The following is a 19,309-nucleotide window of genomic DNA, read 5'->3' as shown; positions in this document are numbered from 1 at the left end:
GTGGAATGAGATTGACATCATTACCCTAGGTGCTTGTATGTGGCACCGATGGTATGACTCTACATCATATACAACCACAGAAATAGACAGTTATGTTCCATTCATGTACAATGAATCCAAAATGCATTCTGTTGTCATGTATAACTAATTAGAATAAAAAAAATATAAAAAGAAAGAAATGGACCAAAGAGACGAAAAGACTACTCATACACGATTAATTCCCCAACACTGGCAGTGATATGAAGAGACCTTTGACTTCACCAAGATGGGGATGAAAACTTCCAGTCTTGACTTGCAAAGACTTGGGAATGCTCCAGAGTCAAGAGCAGTAGGAGGGGGTGTGCAAGGAATGTTATGAAGACCATGTTGTGGTGGGAATGTCGTGGTGGGTGTGTGTGGGAAAGCGCAGGTTGGGAGAGCGCACGGGGAGAGCAGGTGGGGGAAAAACCTGAGGGGAGAACATGTGCAGCGGGGGTGGGGGGAGAGGAATATCCCGGGAACATGCGAGGTGGAAGGCTCAAGGTGGAGGTGTGGCAGGTGGACTGTGTGTCTGACGGGGAATGTATATGATGTGGAATATGTATATGATGCGTGTTTGTGGTGGGAAATACCAAGAACCCAGATCGGGGAGCTGGGCTGAAACTGGAAAAAACAGAGGTAACACATGACCGAAGAGGGTGGGAATGAGCTTCCTGCCCTCTGCAGAGCTTCAATGCATTTTCTATTCCTCTTCCCATTAGTAGCAGTTACATTTTTACATCAAGTCTCTCTCCTTCCATCGTCAAATTCATTAAAGGCAGAATCTAACTTAGAGTTGTGCTCCCAAACACAGTAGCACAGGTCTCTTACATAATCATTGCCCATTACGTGAAAGATCATCAACTTTAATATATTTCTATTTACAGATAACATGTGTATACGAAAAATAGAAGTCCCAGAGTGCCTATCATAAAAATGACTGATAGAGAGGTAAAGACTCAAATTGGATGTTTTATAAACTTCATCTAGTTTAAAAACCACCTCAGCAGGCCCTGAGATCCCAGGAATGGGTGATAAAGTAATATTCAAAACGTAAGTTTGAGAATATGCACCAGAACAGGTCTACGTGTTCAAAGCAGGAAGCCTGACTGTGAGGAAGCACAGGAAGCCCCACTGTGAGGAAGGACAGGAAGCCTCACTGTGAGGAAGCACAGTGGCTTCTGTGCTGCAATCAGCAGCACAGTCACTGCACAAGAAAGGACAAAATCAATAGTGAAACTTGAATGATACACCTCTTTGTAGCTTTAAGAAAGCATCTTATGAGTGAGAACAGAAGTTTTCAGAATCACAGTGGCTGAGAACTTATGATACAAAAGAGACTAGCATGTCCTCTTTTCTTTAAACACCATTATTTCTTGTATTTGATTGTAAAGTGTAACAATGTTGCTGGAAGTCTTAACAAACTACTTATTAATTACTTAATCATAATGTACTTAAATTGCAACAAAAGTATTTACCTTGGGCTGCTGCAGATGACCCCTGTGATCTTGAGGACGGCTTTGGAGGCAATTCTTTAGCCTACGAAGAATGAGAATAGAGATATAATTCTACCACTTGGTTTACACTTAGCAGCACAGAATGCTTTTGTGTCTAACAAGTCTAAGCAGCAACGTTCATCTCACGCACTTATTGAGGAGGCGTGCTAGGAGCTGGCAGGCACTCCTGGGTACAGGGACCACCTGAGCAAGCCTGGGGTGGGACAGGGGTGGGACAGGTGCCCCCGCCTCCCGTGGGGAGGGCAGTGACCTCACGCGCTGAGACAGGGGCCAGGCTGCATTTGAAAGGCTGTCATGGGACATGGTGAAACACCCACAGAGCCTGGGGACATGGGCCTGGCTGGCAGGTGTTCGGTGCCAGCAGCTAGCTTGGCAGTTCTCCACCTCAGGAAGTCTGGTCCTTAGGTGGCATGTCAGGGGCATGTGACACCTTCCCACTCACTATCATGCAAGTGAAGTCACACAGGGAGTCAGGGGGTCATGGGGCCCCACACCAGGAACAGAAGGCTCTGCAGAGGGGATTCCTGAGACCCAGGACCTTGCGCAGCTCCCTTGCTGCCCTCCTGGCGTTGATGCGCTGCGCCTCACTCTGGTACTTTTCAGTGAAGGAATCAAGAATCTCATAAAGATCTTCTGCTTGTGCAGGCCGTGGCACGTCTCCAAATAAGATGTCACAGGCTCGAACATCCTGGCAGTAGAATCTGAGAAGAGTGGGCCATTAAGAACATCACTTTAGCAGGCGTGACCTCTTGTGGGGCAGTGCACCTGTTGCTGCTGTGGGTCGCCTTTCAGGCAGCAACTCCAGCCTTGTCCTCTCCAGCTCTGCAGTCCTCCCCAGACTCACCTCCAGAGGCAACTGTCATGGATATTCTGACCCACATCCTCCATCCATGGGCACAGAAAGCACACAGACACTTACTTAAGAATCCACCACACACATCTACATGGACAGAGTTAACAAACTTCACTCTCCCCACCACCACTACTTTCCGGCTTCTCTGAGCCGCTCTAATGTGCCATGTGCTACTGTGCTCACGGCAGCTGGATGCTATGCTCTCGTCCCCTGCAGTGGCAGGTCTGTCCCTGGCCCTGGCTCTGCCAGCTAGCCCCACCTGGGTCACAGGTTGGTGGTCTGGGCCTTCCTGGGGTTCTGGAAGTAGTCTGCTTTCAGTCTCAGCTTCCTAAGTGGACCTACCTGGATTTCTAGGAGCAGTTGGGAAAATTATCCAGCGGCCAGTGAGAGAAGTAGCCTTCACCCATAAGTACTTCCAAATCCTTTTTAAAAACCAAATTGTATTTCTAATTGCTAATGATCTCCATTTGATAAGAAGGGAGGGCAAAGGCAGAGTGTAATAGCAGGAAATCTCTCACAGGGAGGCACATTTCATTTGACCTGCAAGGTTAATGCTAAACCCTCCATGGATGTTTGCAAATATACTCCAGGTGGGGTCTCCAGCCAACAGGGTGCTGTGTGGCCATCAGCAGATGCTCACAATCCTTAGGGTGCTGGTGAAAAGATATCATGTTGCAACCTTCCTTGACAGGACAAAGGACAAGTATGTGTAGGACAATGTTGGAGGCAGAAAGGCAAATGTAAGTCATGCTAGTACTGGAGCAATGCAGAGTTTTCATCTTCTGTTTCTTTTTAAAATTTTCTATAAGTATATATTACTTTTCTCTTGAATGTTTGAACATAAAATATATGTTTAGAGCCACATCTCATTATGTTTAAGAAAACACATACAGGTATTCTGTAAAATAAAGAGCTATGTCAGTTTTGAAGTATCACCTTCTCATCACCCTTTAAATCAGTTACAATCTGCAGCATGAACTTACTTGCGGTTTGTTTCTTTCCTTTCAATCAGACAGCTCCCTTCTAGAGAGATGCCTGCAAAGAGTCCCCTGGACTTGCAGTATGTGAAGACAGCTGCAGAGCTCCTCAGGGCCACATTTCCTTCCAGGTTCCTGAAAAGCATGGGCCTGTGATGACAGACAGCACTGTGCATGCAGGAGAGGAGCTCCCTTGGGACCCTCACTCCAGGGGCTCTCGCAGGGTCACTTCCTGTTGGCTCCAAGACAGCTTTGAGGTGGCCTAGAGGGAAAGAAGGGCCACCAGAACAGACAGATCTACCAGAGGGTGCCTGACAGGAGCCCTGCTTTGCAGAGGGTGTGTGGACAACTGACGTCTTCCACACATGGAAACAGTTCCAGAGAGCTGAGGAGCTGGTGCAGTGGCGCACACCTGTAACCCCAGTGGTTTCGGAGGTTGAGAAAGGAGAAGAGCAATTTCAAGGTCAGCCTCAGCAACTTAGTGAGGTCATAACCAACTTAAGTGAGACACTGCTTCAAAATTAAAAAAAAAAAAAAAAATTAAAAAGGCTGAGGATGTAGCTTGGTGGTAAAGTACCCTGAGTGCAATTCTAAGTGGAAAAAGAAAAAAAAAAAAAAAAAAAAAAAAAAAAAAAAAAAACGTGAAGTGCTTGGATTCAACTAGCACTAGATCATTTTCATTAAACTACATGCCTTTCAGATGATTTTTCTGTGTGAATTTCTTATGTATGCAATTTTTTACATTGCTCAATTAACCCAAGAATAGTGCTTCATCAACAGAGAAGGAAAATATGTAACTTCAGTGTTGTGAATACACCCACCTCCAGTGCTCAGGACTCAGAAAGAGGTGGCTCTCTTCTGGTCCTCCCTCCTTTGTCACCAGCCCTACCTTCCTCAGATCTCAAGGTGAGTGTTCTGTGCTGGCTCTTTGTGGGTGTTTTTTTTTTGTTTGTTTGTTTTGTTTTGTTTTTGCAATGACCTTGATGACCATTTCTGGCAGATGCAGAAATCATAAGTTTGTCCATTTTAATTCAAATTTCCTCTCAATCCAAAAAAAAAAAAAGTGCTTTTTAAGTCTTTACCTTTTGACATCTATTCTAAAAACACTTGACAAACCTCACCTTCCCAATGGCCCAACAGCCACAGTACAGTTCCCTCCAAGTGTCAGATTCCCGCCTTTTGCAAAAGCTTCAACAGCTCTGTCATAGTTCAGAATTATCACCAGATCCGATACCTAAAATGTGAAACCAATTTATTTTAAAAGTTAAGCTAAATATCATTTAAAATAAGGTCAATTAAAACTCAAATACCCTATGTAATGTAGTAAAATTTCATGCAAACAGAGAACAGGTATGGAAGAACCAGTGTTCTGAGCTGAGATGCCCAGAGTGCACAGGTGGCACTCTGAGGGCCCTGAGCACTGGACCCCACTCCATTCCTTGTTCATGTCAGCACTCAAGCGTGGGAGGTTGCAGGCTGCTGCTCCTGAGGCCAGGACAGGCCAATCGGGGCAGGAGGGAGGGACCAATGTGCCTTCTGATCTCCTCTGCTGCTCTCTTCAGGAGAATTGGAAAGGTTTGCATATGAGGCATCTCTCAAGAGCTCATGTTTGAGCCAGTCCAAGAGTGTGCGGAGGCGAGGTGATTAGATCTCCCCTAATCAGTGCACTGATCCTTGGGTGGTAACTCCAGACAGGCTGGGTATGGCTGGAGGAGACAGGTCACTGGGTGTGTCTTCAGGGTTTTATTTGTCCCTGGTGAGTGGAGCTCTCCCTTTCTGCTTTCTGGTGGTAATGTCCTGAGAAGCTTTCCTCAACCATACCCTTCCCCAATGATATCCTACCTCACTGTGGGTCCAGAGCTGTGGAGTTGGTGTTTATGGATGGAGATCTCTGAAACTGTGAGCCCAAATAAACTTTTCCTCCTTTAATTGTTCTTGTCAGGTCTTTTTGTCACAGCAGTGAAAAAGCTGACTAAAACACAAACCCAGGAACCTAGAAAGGCTGTGGTGGCAGGTCCAGGCGGCTCCCACTTGGTGCTCCTGGGGAGGCTGCATGCCCACCCCCAGGGATACTCAGCTGGGTGCTTGGCCACAGAAGTTCATGGTGCAGGGGTAAGCAGATTTCCATTAGCAATGCCCACTAGTGGGCATTGCTAGAATGAAAGCCAGCTCACTGCTCGCTGCAGGTCCTGCTGAGCCAAAGCCCAAGGTTAGAAAAGTTAATGCCCCATCAAAGGAACCAGGACTCTCCAGGTCCTCAGCAGCCCAGCACATGGGTGCCTCAGACTTCAACCTCCAGCTCCCCACTCTTGACTTCCTTGCAGGACCTGCCTCAGCAACAGCCTCTGGGCAGAGGCATGTGCTACGTGTACTGGGCTGCTGGAGGCAGTGTGATCTTGGGGGAACTACTCTCTGTAATATAGGCATGATCATAGTAGCTGCATTTGTAAGGCCATTTGAGGATGAGTGGGAATCATGGAGTGGTCCTCATATCTCAAAAAGCACAGAAGTCATGCCAACCTTGACAGAGGAGTTGACCTGCCCATTCTTTAATCTTCTTCTCTGAATGTTTTCAAATCAATGCTTTAATTGACCTGTTATAACCAAAGATCGTACTTGAAAGGACCTGATGGGGTTCCTGGTACAAGCAGGTTGCTGACCCATGCAAAAGGCTTTCCTGTGGCTCCTGCTGGCCACTACTTTCACTTCACATATAGATGATCTCTATCTCTGCGGATTGGCCTGTTGAATGACTTGGAGTGAACCGCATTTTTCTCAAAGCTAAGCCCTTTGGCAGTGATCACAGCTTCTGCCTCACAGGCACTTGCAGACAAGGTGGCTTGGGTCTTGCACCGCATGCAGCATCCGCACCCAGAACGTGTGCACCTGCCCAGGACCTTGCAGCTGCTCCAGTTGCCCTGTCCTGCTCAGGACGCATCAGAACAGTTAAGCACAGCAAAGCTCTGAGAGGCAACTTAGGAAAAACATCCACCTCTAATCTTCTATCCGTCTCTGTTTGGTTCCTTTGAAATGGGAGTAAGATGATCCCGTGTTCTTTGGTGATACCACTAACGAGGCAGAGAACCAGGTCACAGCTCCACAGATGGCTCTAGCAGCATGTGAGTGCCAGCAACCCCAGTGCAGAATGAGTAGAACAGGTTTCTGCAAGGACACTGGGCAGGGGCAACACTGCTACAGGGTGAGAAGCCATGGGAGAATTCGATAAGTGTTTCTCAGGCATTAATTAATAAGATGCCAGTTTTTCAATTAAATAAACTCTTAAATGTAAGGATTTAAAAATAACCAACACCAGCAGGAAAACCTGGAGGGATGTTCTCTGAAGACTGCTGGAGACCAGCACCACCTCCCTCTGCCCCTGCTGCAGTCTTTCAGCCCAGTCTGGCTTCCTCTGTGAGGCATGGGGCTGAAGACTTGGGCACCAGGTGAGGCCAGGCCCCTGCATGGCCCTGTGGGAAGCTTCCCGCCCACCAGCACAGCTGGGCTGCCCTCTTTTCCCCACTCTCTCAGCTGCTCTTGGACAGGCAGGAGCCCGTGCCAGTCTCCCCAAGAGCCCCATGTGGGCCCCAAGCTTGCCTTGCTCCCAGCATGTGTCCAGTTTCACTGCAGGACAAACCCGAGGCCTCTCCCAACACCTTCTACTCCTTGTGCGACAGGTCCTTCACACACTGGCCTCTAACAGCATACATTCTCAGCTGTAGCCCAGAGGCCTTCCTCCACAGGAAGGTGGAAGAGTGAATTCGAGTTCTCCCTAGAAGAAGCTGAGTGGTTCTTTCAAACTCCAGTGAAAGTAAGATTGCTCACAATTGCTGATGCAGTGTGAACTCTGACTTTTGGTACAAAAGACAGTCGAACAGGTCCCATGACAGGCTGTGTTGGGCATTCTTGGCACTATTTCCTTCACTTCTCAGAACCATGCCTCTTTACCAATCCTTGCCTACCAAAATAAATTTCCCCTCCCCAGCTGGTCCTTATTCCAGATGTGGGCAGTCATTCATTCAGAGGGCTACTCAGTACGCTCAATGTCCAAAGGAACAGGGAGTCGGGGCTCTACTCCCACCCTGCAGAACCTGAGCTCTGAATGCATGCTCAAGAACTCTGTCCAGACTTGGCCAAGGCAACAGCAGCTAGTGACATTGGGGCCACACACATAGCACAGGTCTGGCTGGTGGGCCACTCTGGAGGAGGGTGGCTCAAGGACACAGACCCTGGCCTCCAGCTTGCTGTTGCAGGAGCTCCATTGCAGGTCAGCGTCTGCAGCCCCTCTACCTGTCATGGTTTGGATGTGAGGTATCCCCCAAAAGCTCACATGACAACAATGCAAGAAGGTTTGGAAGAGAAAGAATTGGGTTGTAAGAGTCTTAACCCAATCAGTGAATTAATCCCCTGATAGGGATTAACTGAGTGGTAACTGAAGAGATAGGGTGTGGCTGGAGGGTAGGAATTGGGGGGCATGGCTTTGGGTTACACATTTATATCTGGCCAGTGGACTCTCTCTCTCTGCTTCCAGATCAACTTGTGAGCTCCTGACCTCAGCCACACTCTTCTACTGCGATGTCCTGCCTCATCTTGAGCCCTAAGGAATGGTGCAGGCGTTCTATGGACTAAGACCTCTGAAACTGTGAGCCCCCAAATAAACTCTTCCTCCTCTACAGTTGTTCTGGTCAGGTCACTTACACAGCAGTGAAAAGTTGACTACAACACCACCTGTGCAGCAGGTGGTGTTACCCAGGAGCAACAGGATCCATCCCACATGGCCTGGCTTATCTGCTGTCAGAAGTTCTACCCAGAAGACAAAAAGCTGTGATTGCCCAGAGTTGCATAAGTGTCAACCTGGCGAAGCACGCCACTATCCCAGTCTCCAGCTCTGGAGCAATGGCATGAAGATTTTGGCCAGGCATAGATGCAGACTTCAAGAACACAGCTCTCGGGAGGCAAGCTGCATTGGAGCAGAGCGGGCACAGTTCAGGGTGTTGTGCTGTGGCAAGATGAGGGCTCTAGAGACACAGCAAGGAGCAGCTGGAGCTCCATGAGAACAATGGAGCAATTTGTTGAGGATGAAGCCATCAGCAGGCTAACACCTGAGTGATGCCAACAGTCAGCCAGACACTCCGTAGAGACCGAGGAGGAACCCTGTTGACCATGCACCCAAGCACACACGTTTCCAGGACAGTGGGACTGAATGCACCGAGATAGCCCAGCTGAACCGCCAACTGCACAAGCCCACAGTATTAGCTGTGCCTACCCTTACTATAAAATAACTGACAGGTATCAGGCATCTGGAGCCTCATCACAGAGTGTACTCACAGGACTACGACAGCTACAGGCAAGGCGAGTACCACATAAGACAACCACATGGGCCATCCCATGTGTGGCTCCTTGACCAAAGTGTCATCAAGTGATGAGGATGTGTTACCCAAAACGTGGGTTCTCAGCGAAAGACCATGAGACAAGCAAAGAAGCAGGAGTATGTGACCCAACCCTGGAAAAAGGAAAGCAAGCAAGAGCAACTGCCTTTCCCATTTAGCAGACAGAGATCATTCAAACTATGTCCAAAGAACTAGAGAACATGATCAAGAGGCAGACTATGGGCAAGGAGGACATTGCCTCAAAGACTGAGCGTTTCATCACCACTCAACTGGTGCAGATGGAGGCCACAGAAAGAGCAAGCAGAAGTCCTAGAAGTGAAAGCAGGTGACAAACATGAAGAACCCCCTAGAGGGGTCAACAGCAGAGCTGAGCAGGCAAAACAGTGTCAGTGAATGTGAGGACAAATTCATACAGAACCTTAAGACTAAGAGGAGAAGGATGAGCAGATGCCGAAAACTCTGGGTCACCTCAAGTTGCCAACAGGGATGCGGGCAAGGTAGGGAGGAAGCAGAGGACACTCTCCAAGAGGCAGTGACTAGAAACATCCCCAGCCAATGACAGGAGCTGACCCATGCCCAGGCAGCTCAGTGAGCCCTGAGCAGGCTGGATATGTGGAGATCTGGCCACACGCACAACCACAAAGTGCTGAAACACGCAGAAAATCTCAGAGGCAGCAAGAGAAAGAGGACTCACCATGAGCATGGAACCTCAGCTAGATGCATGCATGTCTCCCATCAGGGACAGTGGAGACTGGAAAGCACTAAGACGGCAAATCAGTGTGTTGAAGGGAAGACTGTAGGTTCAGAATCCAATCCCAGCAAAATCACCTCTGGAAGTAGAGGTAAAACAAAGACATTCCCAAACTAAAAGGAAGAACCAGAGGGATTCTGTTGTCAGTAGACCTATTTTACAAGTGCTGCCAGTGACAGCTCTTCAGGTTGAAGCCAGTGATCTAGGTGGCAATCAAAATCACATAAAGCATGGCACTAGCAAAGATAAGCACAGAAACAGGAACAGGAGTATAAGTGCCTCTCTCCTCTTATTCCTGACCTGGGTTATAGCATGCAGTTCTAAATGCCTCCTGTGCACAGTGTTCCTAGGCCTGCAGAGAAATGCCACGCACCTGCCCACTGCAGGTCAAAGGAGGAGGTGAGGGCAGGGACAGGGCTGAGCTGCAGAATGGACCCCACAACATTTGGCCACTGGAATCCACAGGAGCAGGCATGCAGAACCACAGGTGGCAAGTAAGAAGGCCCATGGTGGGCTCAGAAAAAAAGCACTTGCTCTTAGTTCTTCATTTCTTTAAAAACATGCAATTATATAACCACCAACTGTAAAATATATTATTGGCCTTGTAAGTATAGATGTAACAGCACAGTCACAGCAAAAAAAGGGAGAAAAAGGGAATATAACTAAATATAACAACAATTTTGCATCTTACAGAATCATGATAATATAAATTTGAAATAGTTTCTGATATGTTGTAAACTACAGCAACCACTAAAAATATGACTCAAAAATAATAAAAAATCATTAAAGGAATTAAAATTCTATCTTACAAAATATTCACTTATTTAAAAGAAACTATAATAAAAACAGAGGGGAAAATACAACTTTATACAGAAAAAGTATAATGTCAGACACATATCCAATGATGCTGATAATACCATTACATGTGAATGGATTAAACAATCCAATTGAAAGGCAGAGACTGTCAGAGTGGATGAAAAAAAAAAAAAAAATCCAACCAAATGCTGCTATACACACTGCAGCTCCAAGCAGACAGCACAAGGGCCCCAGGGAAGCAGGAGTCTGTGCTCTTTCCCAGTCACCTCGTTCATTCCGACCCAAGCACGCAGGAGCACTGTACTGGAGCTGGGCTGTGACCAGAAGGTGAACCTCTCTCATGTCTGCCCTGAGAGCCACCCTGCTTCCTGCTGATGCTGGAGAGTGATGGACAGCTCTAGCATCAATGCACCTTGTTATCTCCAAGGGCTAGGCTTACAGGAGCAGTCTGGCCACACTTGGGAAGCTTAAAGTTGGTTTCCAAACACTGGGAGATGCTTCTTATCTCTATTGAAAAAGACAACTTAAAAAGCTACTATTTATCTTTCATGCCTGTTGTTTAAGTGAAATTTCAGAGTTAATTCCCATTCTTTCATAAGGATAAGCTTTGCAATCAAAAGTTCTACATATGGCAAGCCAAGCAACAATAGAGATGACAGTTTATGCCATGCCAAGTGTTTTTCATGTATAAACCCATATATTTAATCACTGATTTAAAGCCAGATGAAGGCTACTTTCACCTGTTCTACAGATGGAGAAACTAAGGTGCACAGAAGGTTGGCCTCCCAGCATCACAGAGCTGGAGTGTGCTAGACCTGAATTTGAGCCATGGACTCTCTTCTCAGTATTTGCTCCTACATCTCAGCCACCAAACCACATTGCCTTTTCATAGCAAAGTGTACTGCCTTACAAAATGTTTATTAAACTCTTTCTTCTTCATTTGCTGGATGATTGGACTATTTTCTACTCATTTGTGGCTTTCTAGGTTATTACAGTTAAAAATCTACAATTTCCAAAGAACTATCACAGAAATTCTCATTTTTGTCCTCATCTGTTGAAGCTTACTGTAAATCACTATTATTTAGTGCCTCATCATTTTTTAAGTAAATGCTATTTGACAAGATGCTCAAAGCGCCCCCACTGCCCCACATGGAGGCAGAGGATGCAGAGCAGAGGTCTATGTGTGTGATCTATGAGGTAGAGGCCTCCCACAAGAGGGAGGCGTCTGAGTGCTTTGTGTTGACTGTGTGGAATGCAAAATTGCAGTCCTGTTGAGCAGAACTAAAACGGGTTGTTTTTACACTGTAGATTTATGCAGCAGTGAGTATAGAAGGTCAAAAGGAGAAAGAAGAGTCAGCAAAAACACTTCTTCCCACTGAGGCTGAGAAATCTGAAACTGTACAAGAGTCAAATCTTGAAAGATGGCTCAGGAAGAACTGACTAAAATGTGAAAAGAAATGATTTCAGCACATCAGATCTGCTTTACCAATAACTCAGCAATGAAGCACAGATGACACCCTGACAGTGTGGATGAGACAATCTTCGTGCAGTGGACCCCGTAAACAGGGACACCCAGGGTATGATTCCTAGTCACTTGACAGCCACTGTAACTATCAGAAACAAAGTCACACACAGAAATAACATGAAGATAGCATCATTTCCAGAATTTGAAGAGAACACGTTTGACCACAGATGGTGACTCCCTGTGTGGCTCCTGCTCACCCAGGAGTCAGCAGCCCACCTAGGGTGTAAGCAGTTTTGCAGTCAGCAACTCACCACTGCCAATGCCAACAACCATTTGTCAGACTTACCTCCCAATGAAAGGAAAGTGTCATAGGGGAGCCAGGAGAAGGAGGGGTGTGGTTGGGTATGCACGCACAGGTATGTACAAGGCCTCAGGTTAGACCCCAGCACAGGAAAAAGAGAGAGAAGGAGTGGGGAGGGAATGAATAGGAGGGAACCACTGCTGAGTCATTGTAGGCGAACAGAAGCCCTGGGAAATCTCTGGCCTTCATGTGTGAGACTCAGAGGCCTCAGGGGCATGTGGTTCTGCACACACAAGCTACTCACTCACCTCGATTCCTATTTCAAATCCCCCGCCAAGCCCAGCTATCCCAATGGCTGAAGGTGCAGACCACGCTGATAAAACAAAAACAAAAGCATATTGTAAACACCCCTCACATATGAACAACTGTTGAAATATAATAAAATGTAAATGTTTTTTAAATAACGAGAACTAGGCATTTTCTCCATGCATTTTAAAATGTTCTTTAAAAAGCACATGCGGTCTTCTAAAAGCTGAAGAAACCTTGAAAGTGTTAGATGCTCACTGTGGGTCTGAGATTCACAGTTATCCTTAAGCTCCCCGCCAACTTGTGTAACCCCAAACTATCGTGCTGTCTGCTAACTTAAGCTGCCAACATTTGTATCATTTAGCCTCAGCTCTAGTCTTCAGGTTAAATTTAAAAAAAAAAAAAATTAAATTTGTTCTAATTAGTCACAGACAAAAGGCATTGGAAGGATTCAAGAGTTCTTTTCACTCCTAGGGTGCACTGATGCTGAATTCTTTCCATTGTCAGTTTCTCAGGGCAGAAACTCTTGTGCCTAGTAGAAGCACAAGAAATAGAAAACAAGTTCAAGATCATTAGAATATGAACAAGGAAAGTTTCTTTACATTTTGAAATCAAGTGCAATAATTCCATGTGCCAAGGTATGGTACATTTTAGAATTTTTGTGTATTTTCCTCAATATAAAATATTGAGGGGGAGGGAAAGCATGAGAAAGGCATTCTCAGGCTGGCCCTCTGCCTCAGTAGCTGACTAAGGCAGTCGGTGTGATGGTGCCAAAGATACTTTTCACTTCTGTCAGGCGCTGCCCTGGCTCACAGGCCCCTGGGAGGGAACTCGCTGCAGTTTTTAAGTCTCCCTCTGCCTGATATGCAGCCACTGCTCAGGATGGAGAGGAGCTGAGGGTCTGGAACAGTAGATTGGTGTGGTGGAGCTGTGAAGACCCCAGGGCTGGGTATGGGAGGGTCCTCTACCAGCTCTGCCCAGTGAGGGGCCTTCCACTTCCAGGAGCTTCCTGCAGATGCCAGTCCCACCTGGCAGGCGACCCTCAGCAAAGCCCACATTGCTCAGCTTTACTGTTGGTTAAGTCTACCCATGAACACTGGGAAATGCTTGAGAAAAGCTTTCTTTTTTCAATTTTTGAAGATTAGGCTTTTAAGATTATTTTAAAACTTGTGACAGTAAACTTTTTAATTAACTGAACTGTTTTCATTCACATGTTTCTTTGAACTTTCACAAGAAGGGAAGGTGCTGGATGGACACCACACAGGGGCTTGCAGTCTAGGTCTTGCACTGCAGCCCCAAATCACAGACACACTTCAGGGACAGCCTCAGTTTCCCAGGGTGCACTGTGAAGGAAACAGTGAGACCAACTGTCTGAAACATAAAGGATGTATGTTCCATGAACATCTGTATGTATTGTAAGTATAAATTACTGTGTTATGAAATCAGCTCTTGGCAGAGCAAGGTGTTCCCTGTATGATGGAACAGCACATGCCAAGTTGTAATAGAGGCATCTGAGTGGTTGTGACCCCTGCACACATGTTAAACTCTGCTGCAAATGTTGGTTCTTGGAATTCGTGGCAAATATACTTGGATTCCATCTCTGATAAGTAATGTAGATTTTACCCCAAAAAGTTCCAGCCAGTTACACTGCCTGGATAGGTTCTGTGTGGCGGTACTTCAAATGCTGCAGATGTCACCAACTCCCACAGAACCACAGGTGCTTGTGGATGGTCCTCAATTCCAAATCAACTTCAGAAAACACAAAAGAACAACATCCACAAAAGTGGGGAAGAGCGTTCACAGCCAATGACAGACAGCAGATGCTGCCATGTTGATGGGCTGTATGGAAGACCTACAGAACGTGTGTGAAGCAGGCTGGCCCTCAAGTCCCACCCAACAACTCCCTGGCCTCCTTCCTGACAGGCAGGCTACCATGTCCAGCTCCTGCCATACCCTCCACAGAAGCATCCTTATGGAAAGAAGACAAAAAGGAATCGTGATGTTGTACAGAGGTCCACTTACTTCCATCTGGAAGGCGGGCCAGGACGATCCCACTGCCCCCTCTGGCAGTCACCAGGAACCCAGCTTTGATCACGGAGAGAATGGCAAGGCCTTTGGCCTTGGCAATCACATGGGCTACGAGAAGAAAACCAAAGCATGAGCAAAGGTAGAGTAGGCAGAACTTAACCCAATGCCACATAAGAAGTTTCATTAATGTGAAACTGATTCAAGAACACCAATCAAGAGATTTTGCTTCTTTAAAAGGTTGTTTAACATTGTAAAATGATCTGCTGCAGTATTCAAGTACTACCACTTTACTAGTATGCTGACACTGTAACTCAATTTCTAAAATACTGGTTTATTCACATTTCAGAGAATTCTGTGTACAATGAGGGTGTCCAACGTGGGAATCCACTGAACGCAGAGCCTCAGTGTTCTGAGAATCCACACGATGGCACAGCTTCCAAGCCAACAAACAGGCCCACAGATACCCACGAAGCAGCTCCACTGCTCCTGCAGTTGTTATCTGTCACCTCTGCTTAGAAGCAGCGGATACAGCTGAATACTTCTTAGCGAAAAGGGTTCATATGCCACTATGTCTTTCCAGATTGTCCACCAACCAGGGACACCAAATGCCAGCACAGGGACTCTCTGAATAGTTAGTCATTTAGCTTTTCATTTACAGCTTGGGGTGTACAGCAAGATGGAGTCATGCTGTGCGACATCCAGGGGACATGAGCCACATGGGCATCTTGGGCAGGGGAACATTGTCCACCCAAGTTCACATGTGTGGACCCCATGGGCCAAAGAGGCTTCCCGTTCCCTGCTATACCACACTGCTACTGCACACTGGTTTCTGCTTGAATTTCCTATAAGACTGAAATCAGTGCCTCTCATGCATGCCTGTGTATGCAGCTCCCTGAGGACCTTCTGGGAACACAGGTCCCTGAGGCCTGGCAGACCCCTCACATGTGCCTGGGAGGCCCAGCATTTGGGCCATTGGCACCCAGTAGAGCAGCAAAGCTCCAGCAACTCCACTCTCTCAGGGTGAGAGAACTAGCCAGGCTGAAGTAATAAAAATTGACATTACTATTAATGTTATCATACCAACAAACATTTTAAAGCTCATTGAAAGCTGTTAAATAACTTCAGAAAGTCTGAGGAAAAATTAGGTGTTCAATATATGACACAATCATGACTGGGATTAATAATTAGTCTGCCAACCACCTGTGGATCTTCTCTGTAGGAGAGGAATACTCCATGAAACACCTTGCAAGGAACTGGTGACCCACAGGTAGGAGTTCCAAAGCTCACCTGAGCACACAACAGTCCCATGAAAGTGTATTAAATACACATCCTTGGCCCCACTGCTCAGAGTCTGGTCCCGTGAGTCAGAACAGGATTCAGGGCTAGAGTTTTAATAAACAAGGAATAGCTATGCTGGGAATTATTGATAAATGTCTCTTTAAACCACTTTAAAATCTGAATATCTCAGGTGGAATTAAAAAGCACAAAATTAAACCTTGCTTTTGAGGTTGTTAACTTACTTGTTAGCTAGTGAGTTTGCAATATTTTCTTATGCAGCACCTGAGTGGGGAAGGGACAGGAGAACCAAAAAGATTTTGAACCACAAAATCTCTGGCCCAGCACCTTCTTCAGGGCTGGAGGGAAGACCCTGCCCCTGGCTCAGGACTGCTGCTGCCATGCCCAGGAGACCCAGGACACCACCTGGATCAGCCGTGAGAAAAGTGGTGGTCTCTGTGGGATAGCAACCTGGAGAGATGCTGAGGAATGCAGAAGAGCAACATAAAAAAACACATTCAGAGGTTCACCTACCAGGAATAATCTTATCAGGTCCATTTCCAGAAGTTATTTCCGTGAATTCTCTTAGGATTCTAGCAGCCTTCTTTGCTTCTGATTTCAGATTGGAAGGTATAGGGTTATTCACTGAAATAATTTTTTTAAAAGATATTTTAATGAAAGAAGTCTACATTAAGTACTAACAAATCATATCCTCCCAAGGAAATGGCTTGGCAGTCCTCAATTATTGACTACTTTGTCTCTTCCCTGAGGCGTTAAACCTGCTCTGGTTAGAAAACACTACGCTCTCAAAATCTCAGAAATTGTAACATCGTGGGATTCTAAGAATGTTAGAATCTGGCCCACCTTCCCACTTTGTGTCTCTTCCCCATAATTAAGGCACCTTACTACTATCAAAAAGATTCAGAATTTAAAAATCAGAAAGAGGTGCTTTTTGCAATTGGGTGTCCTAATGTAAAGCTAACCTGTTTGGCCACTCTAATCAAAACACTAGAACAGACTGTCTGTAGACTTTCCTACAGCTGAAATTCTGGGGCCCTGGGAACTGGCTCCACCGTGCTCACCAAGGCTTCCCAAAGCTGTGGGGACACATTTGCCCCTGGGCGTGTGTCTCTAACAGCACTCGTGGCCATGGGGCTCTGCAGTATGTGGGAGGTGGCGCCTCGCTTGTCACTGAATCACAGGTCAGAGGAGCCCAGGAAGTCCAGTGGCCCCGACATGTACCATGTGAGTGTGCCATCTGCGATCCCTCACATAGCTGTCTGCAAGGTGCACACCTGGGAAGGTAAAAGCACCCCTGCCCATCATTTCTCTGGTATGACCTGCATGCCACAGAAAGCTCAGACAGGACGATCCAAAGGCCCAGGGAAGGAGTCCTCTTATCCAGCGAAACACCTGTATTTCTAATGAAGTAACATGATACATTTGGGCACGTGGAATGCTTGCTGTATGCAACACATTTTAAAGGTGGAAACTGAGTTAGAGTCATATTGGAATTTCGTTCTGTTAAGAAGTCAGTTTTGTTTTTCTGGGTCAACACAGGATCATCATCCAGACTCAAGCAGTGGGGCATCCGGTCTGCGAACTGTCAGTGAGATTAGTTTGGGTAGAGGAATGCTTTCATAGAATTTGTGCAAGCAGAATAAAACGCACACGTTGGGTTGTGTCCCTCCTGCTTAAGCATCATGCCAGCTGTGTGTCATGGCACCTTTCATTTTCTCCCAGCCTCACTTCAGAATGGAATTCACCTGTTTTAAGTGTAGCACAAGGAGCATGTACCATAGTTCCCTCCTGCAGCCACATCCCCCCTGAGCTTTGCAGTCAGAGAGCCTCCCCCAGTCATGGGTAAGTGCCACTCCAATCTGTCACATGTGGCAATTTCCTCTGTGTGGAGCATCACACAGATGGGTTAGAGTGTGTCTCCTTCTCTGCTAGTTGATCTCAGTTACCGTAGGACTGCTAAGACCTGTGTTGTCCTCATGTGATCAGAAGTCTAACCCTAACCCTCTTCCTGGTCAGAGGGCACCTGATCTGTAGGAACACCTCCTCCTGCCCTCCCTTCTCCTTTTGATGGACAACAGGGCTTTCCCAGTTTAGGGTTATTCCAAATGAAAACTGGTAAATATTCCCATTAAAGTCTTCTGTGCACAGATGTTGTGTTTCTCAGACAAAAGATCCCTGTTCACATGGCAAGCACATATCTAGCTATCTAATGGCTGCCAAGGTGCTATCTGGGACCACCTTGTATGTCTACCAGAACTTTGGGAGCTTTCTACCACTCTGCATTCCAACCAAACCTTGGCATGGCCAGTCTTGTAAATAAGTTATTCCCTTGAATTTCACTGAACTGTTTTCATTTCCTGCATTACTGATAGAGTTGAACACTTCCTTAGGTTCATTTTAGTATCTTGTAGAAAGTGCTAAAATCTTTGCTCATTTTAAAAGTGGATTGTTTTCTACTTTATTTAGTTGTAAAAGATCTTTGCGTACCATGAATTTTGTACCTCTTCAGATATATATCTTTAATGCTTTTCATGGTTTATGGTTTACCCCATCATTTACTTTATTCTATGGGGGGGGAGTGTAATTTTCTAAAACACATTCACAGCTTTCTCCCCAACTTGGTGCTTGAGTGACGTATCTGCAGATCACTTGATTTTTCCTAAGCCTGTCACTGAGGTCTGTTCATCTTTCCCAGCCTGTTCTTCCCATTTTCTCTTTGGATATTTTCCATTGCTGTGTCTTCAAGTTCACTGCTTTGGTTCTAAGTCTGCTATTTGGCCACCAATGACCTTTTAGTCTCCATACCATGCTTGTAGCCTGTGCCCTCTGTTTCCCCGTGCTTCCTGTCTGTGTGACATCTGCTGTCATCAGGTCTAGGAGCACTTTTCACTCCACGTCTGGCCATTGTGTCACCTCTGTGCTTTCTGGGTCTGTCTTGATGGACTCTTTTCTAGTGATGGCTTCTGCCTTCCCGTTTGTGCCCACAGCTAGTGAAGCATGATGGTTGCTAAGTACTGGGCTATGGCCAAGGTGAGTGTCTAGATTTTGTTTTCTCCTTTCAAATGTGTGGATGCATGGGCAGGAGGCAATGCAAGTTCCCAGACCTGGCTTCATGCTTTGCTCTGTGAAGAGCAGCCTCAGGACTATCTTGGCCCACAGCTCAGGTGAGACCCTCCGGAGTGCCCTGGGGTGGTGTGCTCTCTCCATGCTGCCCAGTTGGAATGGGTCCCTAGCCGGTGAGCTCTGAGACTTGCTTACTTGGAAGCTTCACACCAGTTCTTCACCCTGCCTTGAAAGTTTCACCTGCACAAAAAATGCTTATTCCTCACTTGAAGATGCAGGTGATCCCTTTGCAGATCTCTGAAGAGCTGCTGCTTTCATAACATGCACTGCAGCCCAGTCCCTCCCACCCAGTCCCTCCCTTTCCCAGCAGGACCCCACTCTGGGTACCTCCTCCACCTGTGATTTGGAAAGCCACAGGAGACAAAGTAGTCCGCATGGGGTTCTCCTTGCTTCTTCCCCTCCTCTCCTGGATCTCAGACATGTCCCATGTGTGGAGAAAAAGGCCTGCCTGTGTGCCGGTGCCAGCTGTCC

The 19,309-nt window shown here is 46.5% G+C and overlaps 1 protein-coding gene across 1 annotated transcript in view; it reads right to left on the bottom strand.

Moving 5' to 3' along the window:
• The window catches only part of SH3YL1 (SH3 and SYLF domain containing 1), a 29,628-nt gene extending 10,529 nt beyond the window's left edge, over positions 1–19,099 (bottom strand). The window contains 11 exon segments of the mRNA XM_079109838.1: positions 1,497–1,557; positions 2,074–2,236; positions 3,372–3,500; positions 4,487–4,599; positions 12,394–12,458; positions 14,414–14,527; positions 16,229–16,339; positions 16,990–17,061; positions 17,064–17,091; positions 17,095–17,115; positions 17,119–19,099. Of these exon segments, the coding sequence (XP_078965964.1) occupies positions 1,497–1,557; positions 2,074–2,236; positions 3,372–3,500; positions 4,487–4,599; positions 12,394–12,458; positions 14,414–14,527; positions 16,229–16,339; positions 16,990–17,061; positions 17,064–17,091; positions 17,095–17,115; positions 17,119–17,172 (931 nt within the window). The 5' untranslated portion in view covers positions 17,173–19,099.
• Positions 19,100–19,309: the final 210 nt, after the last annotated feature.

The sequence above is a fragment of the Sciurus vulgaris genome (genome assembly GCF_902686455.1).
Source record: "Sciurus vulgaris genome assembly, chromosome: 14".
NCBI lineage: Eukaryota > Metazoa > Chordata > Mammalia > Rodentia > Sciuridae > Sciurus > Sciurus vulgaris.
This window is presented reverse-complemented; position numbering and strand designations above follow the sequence as displayed.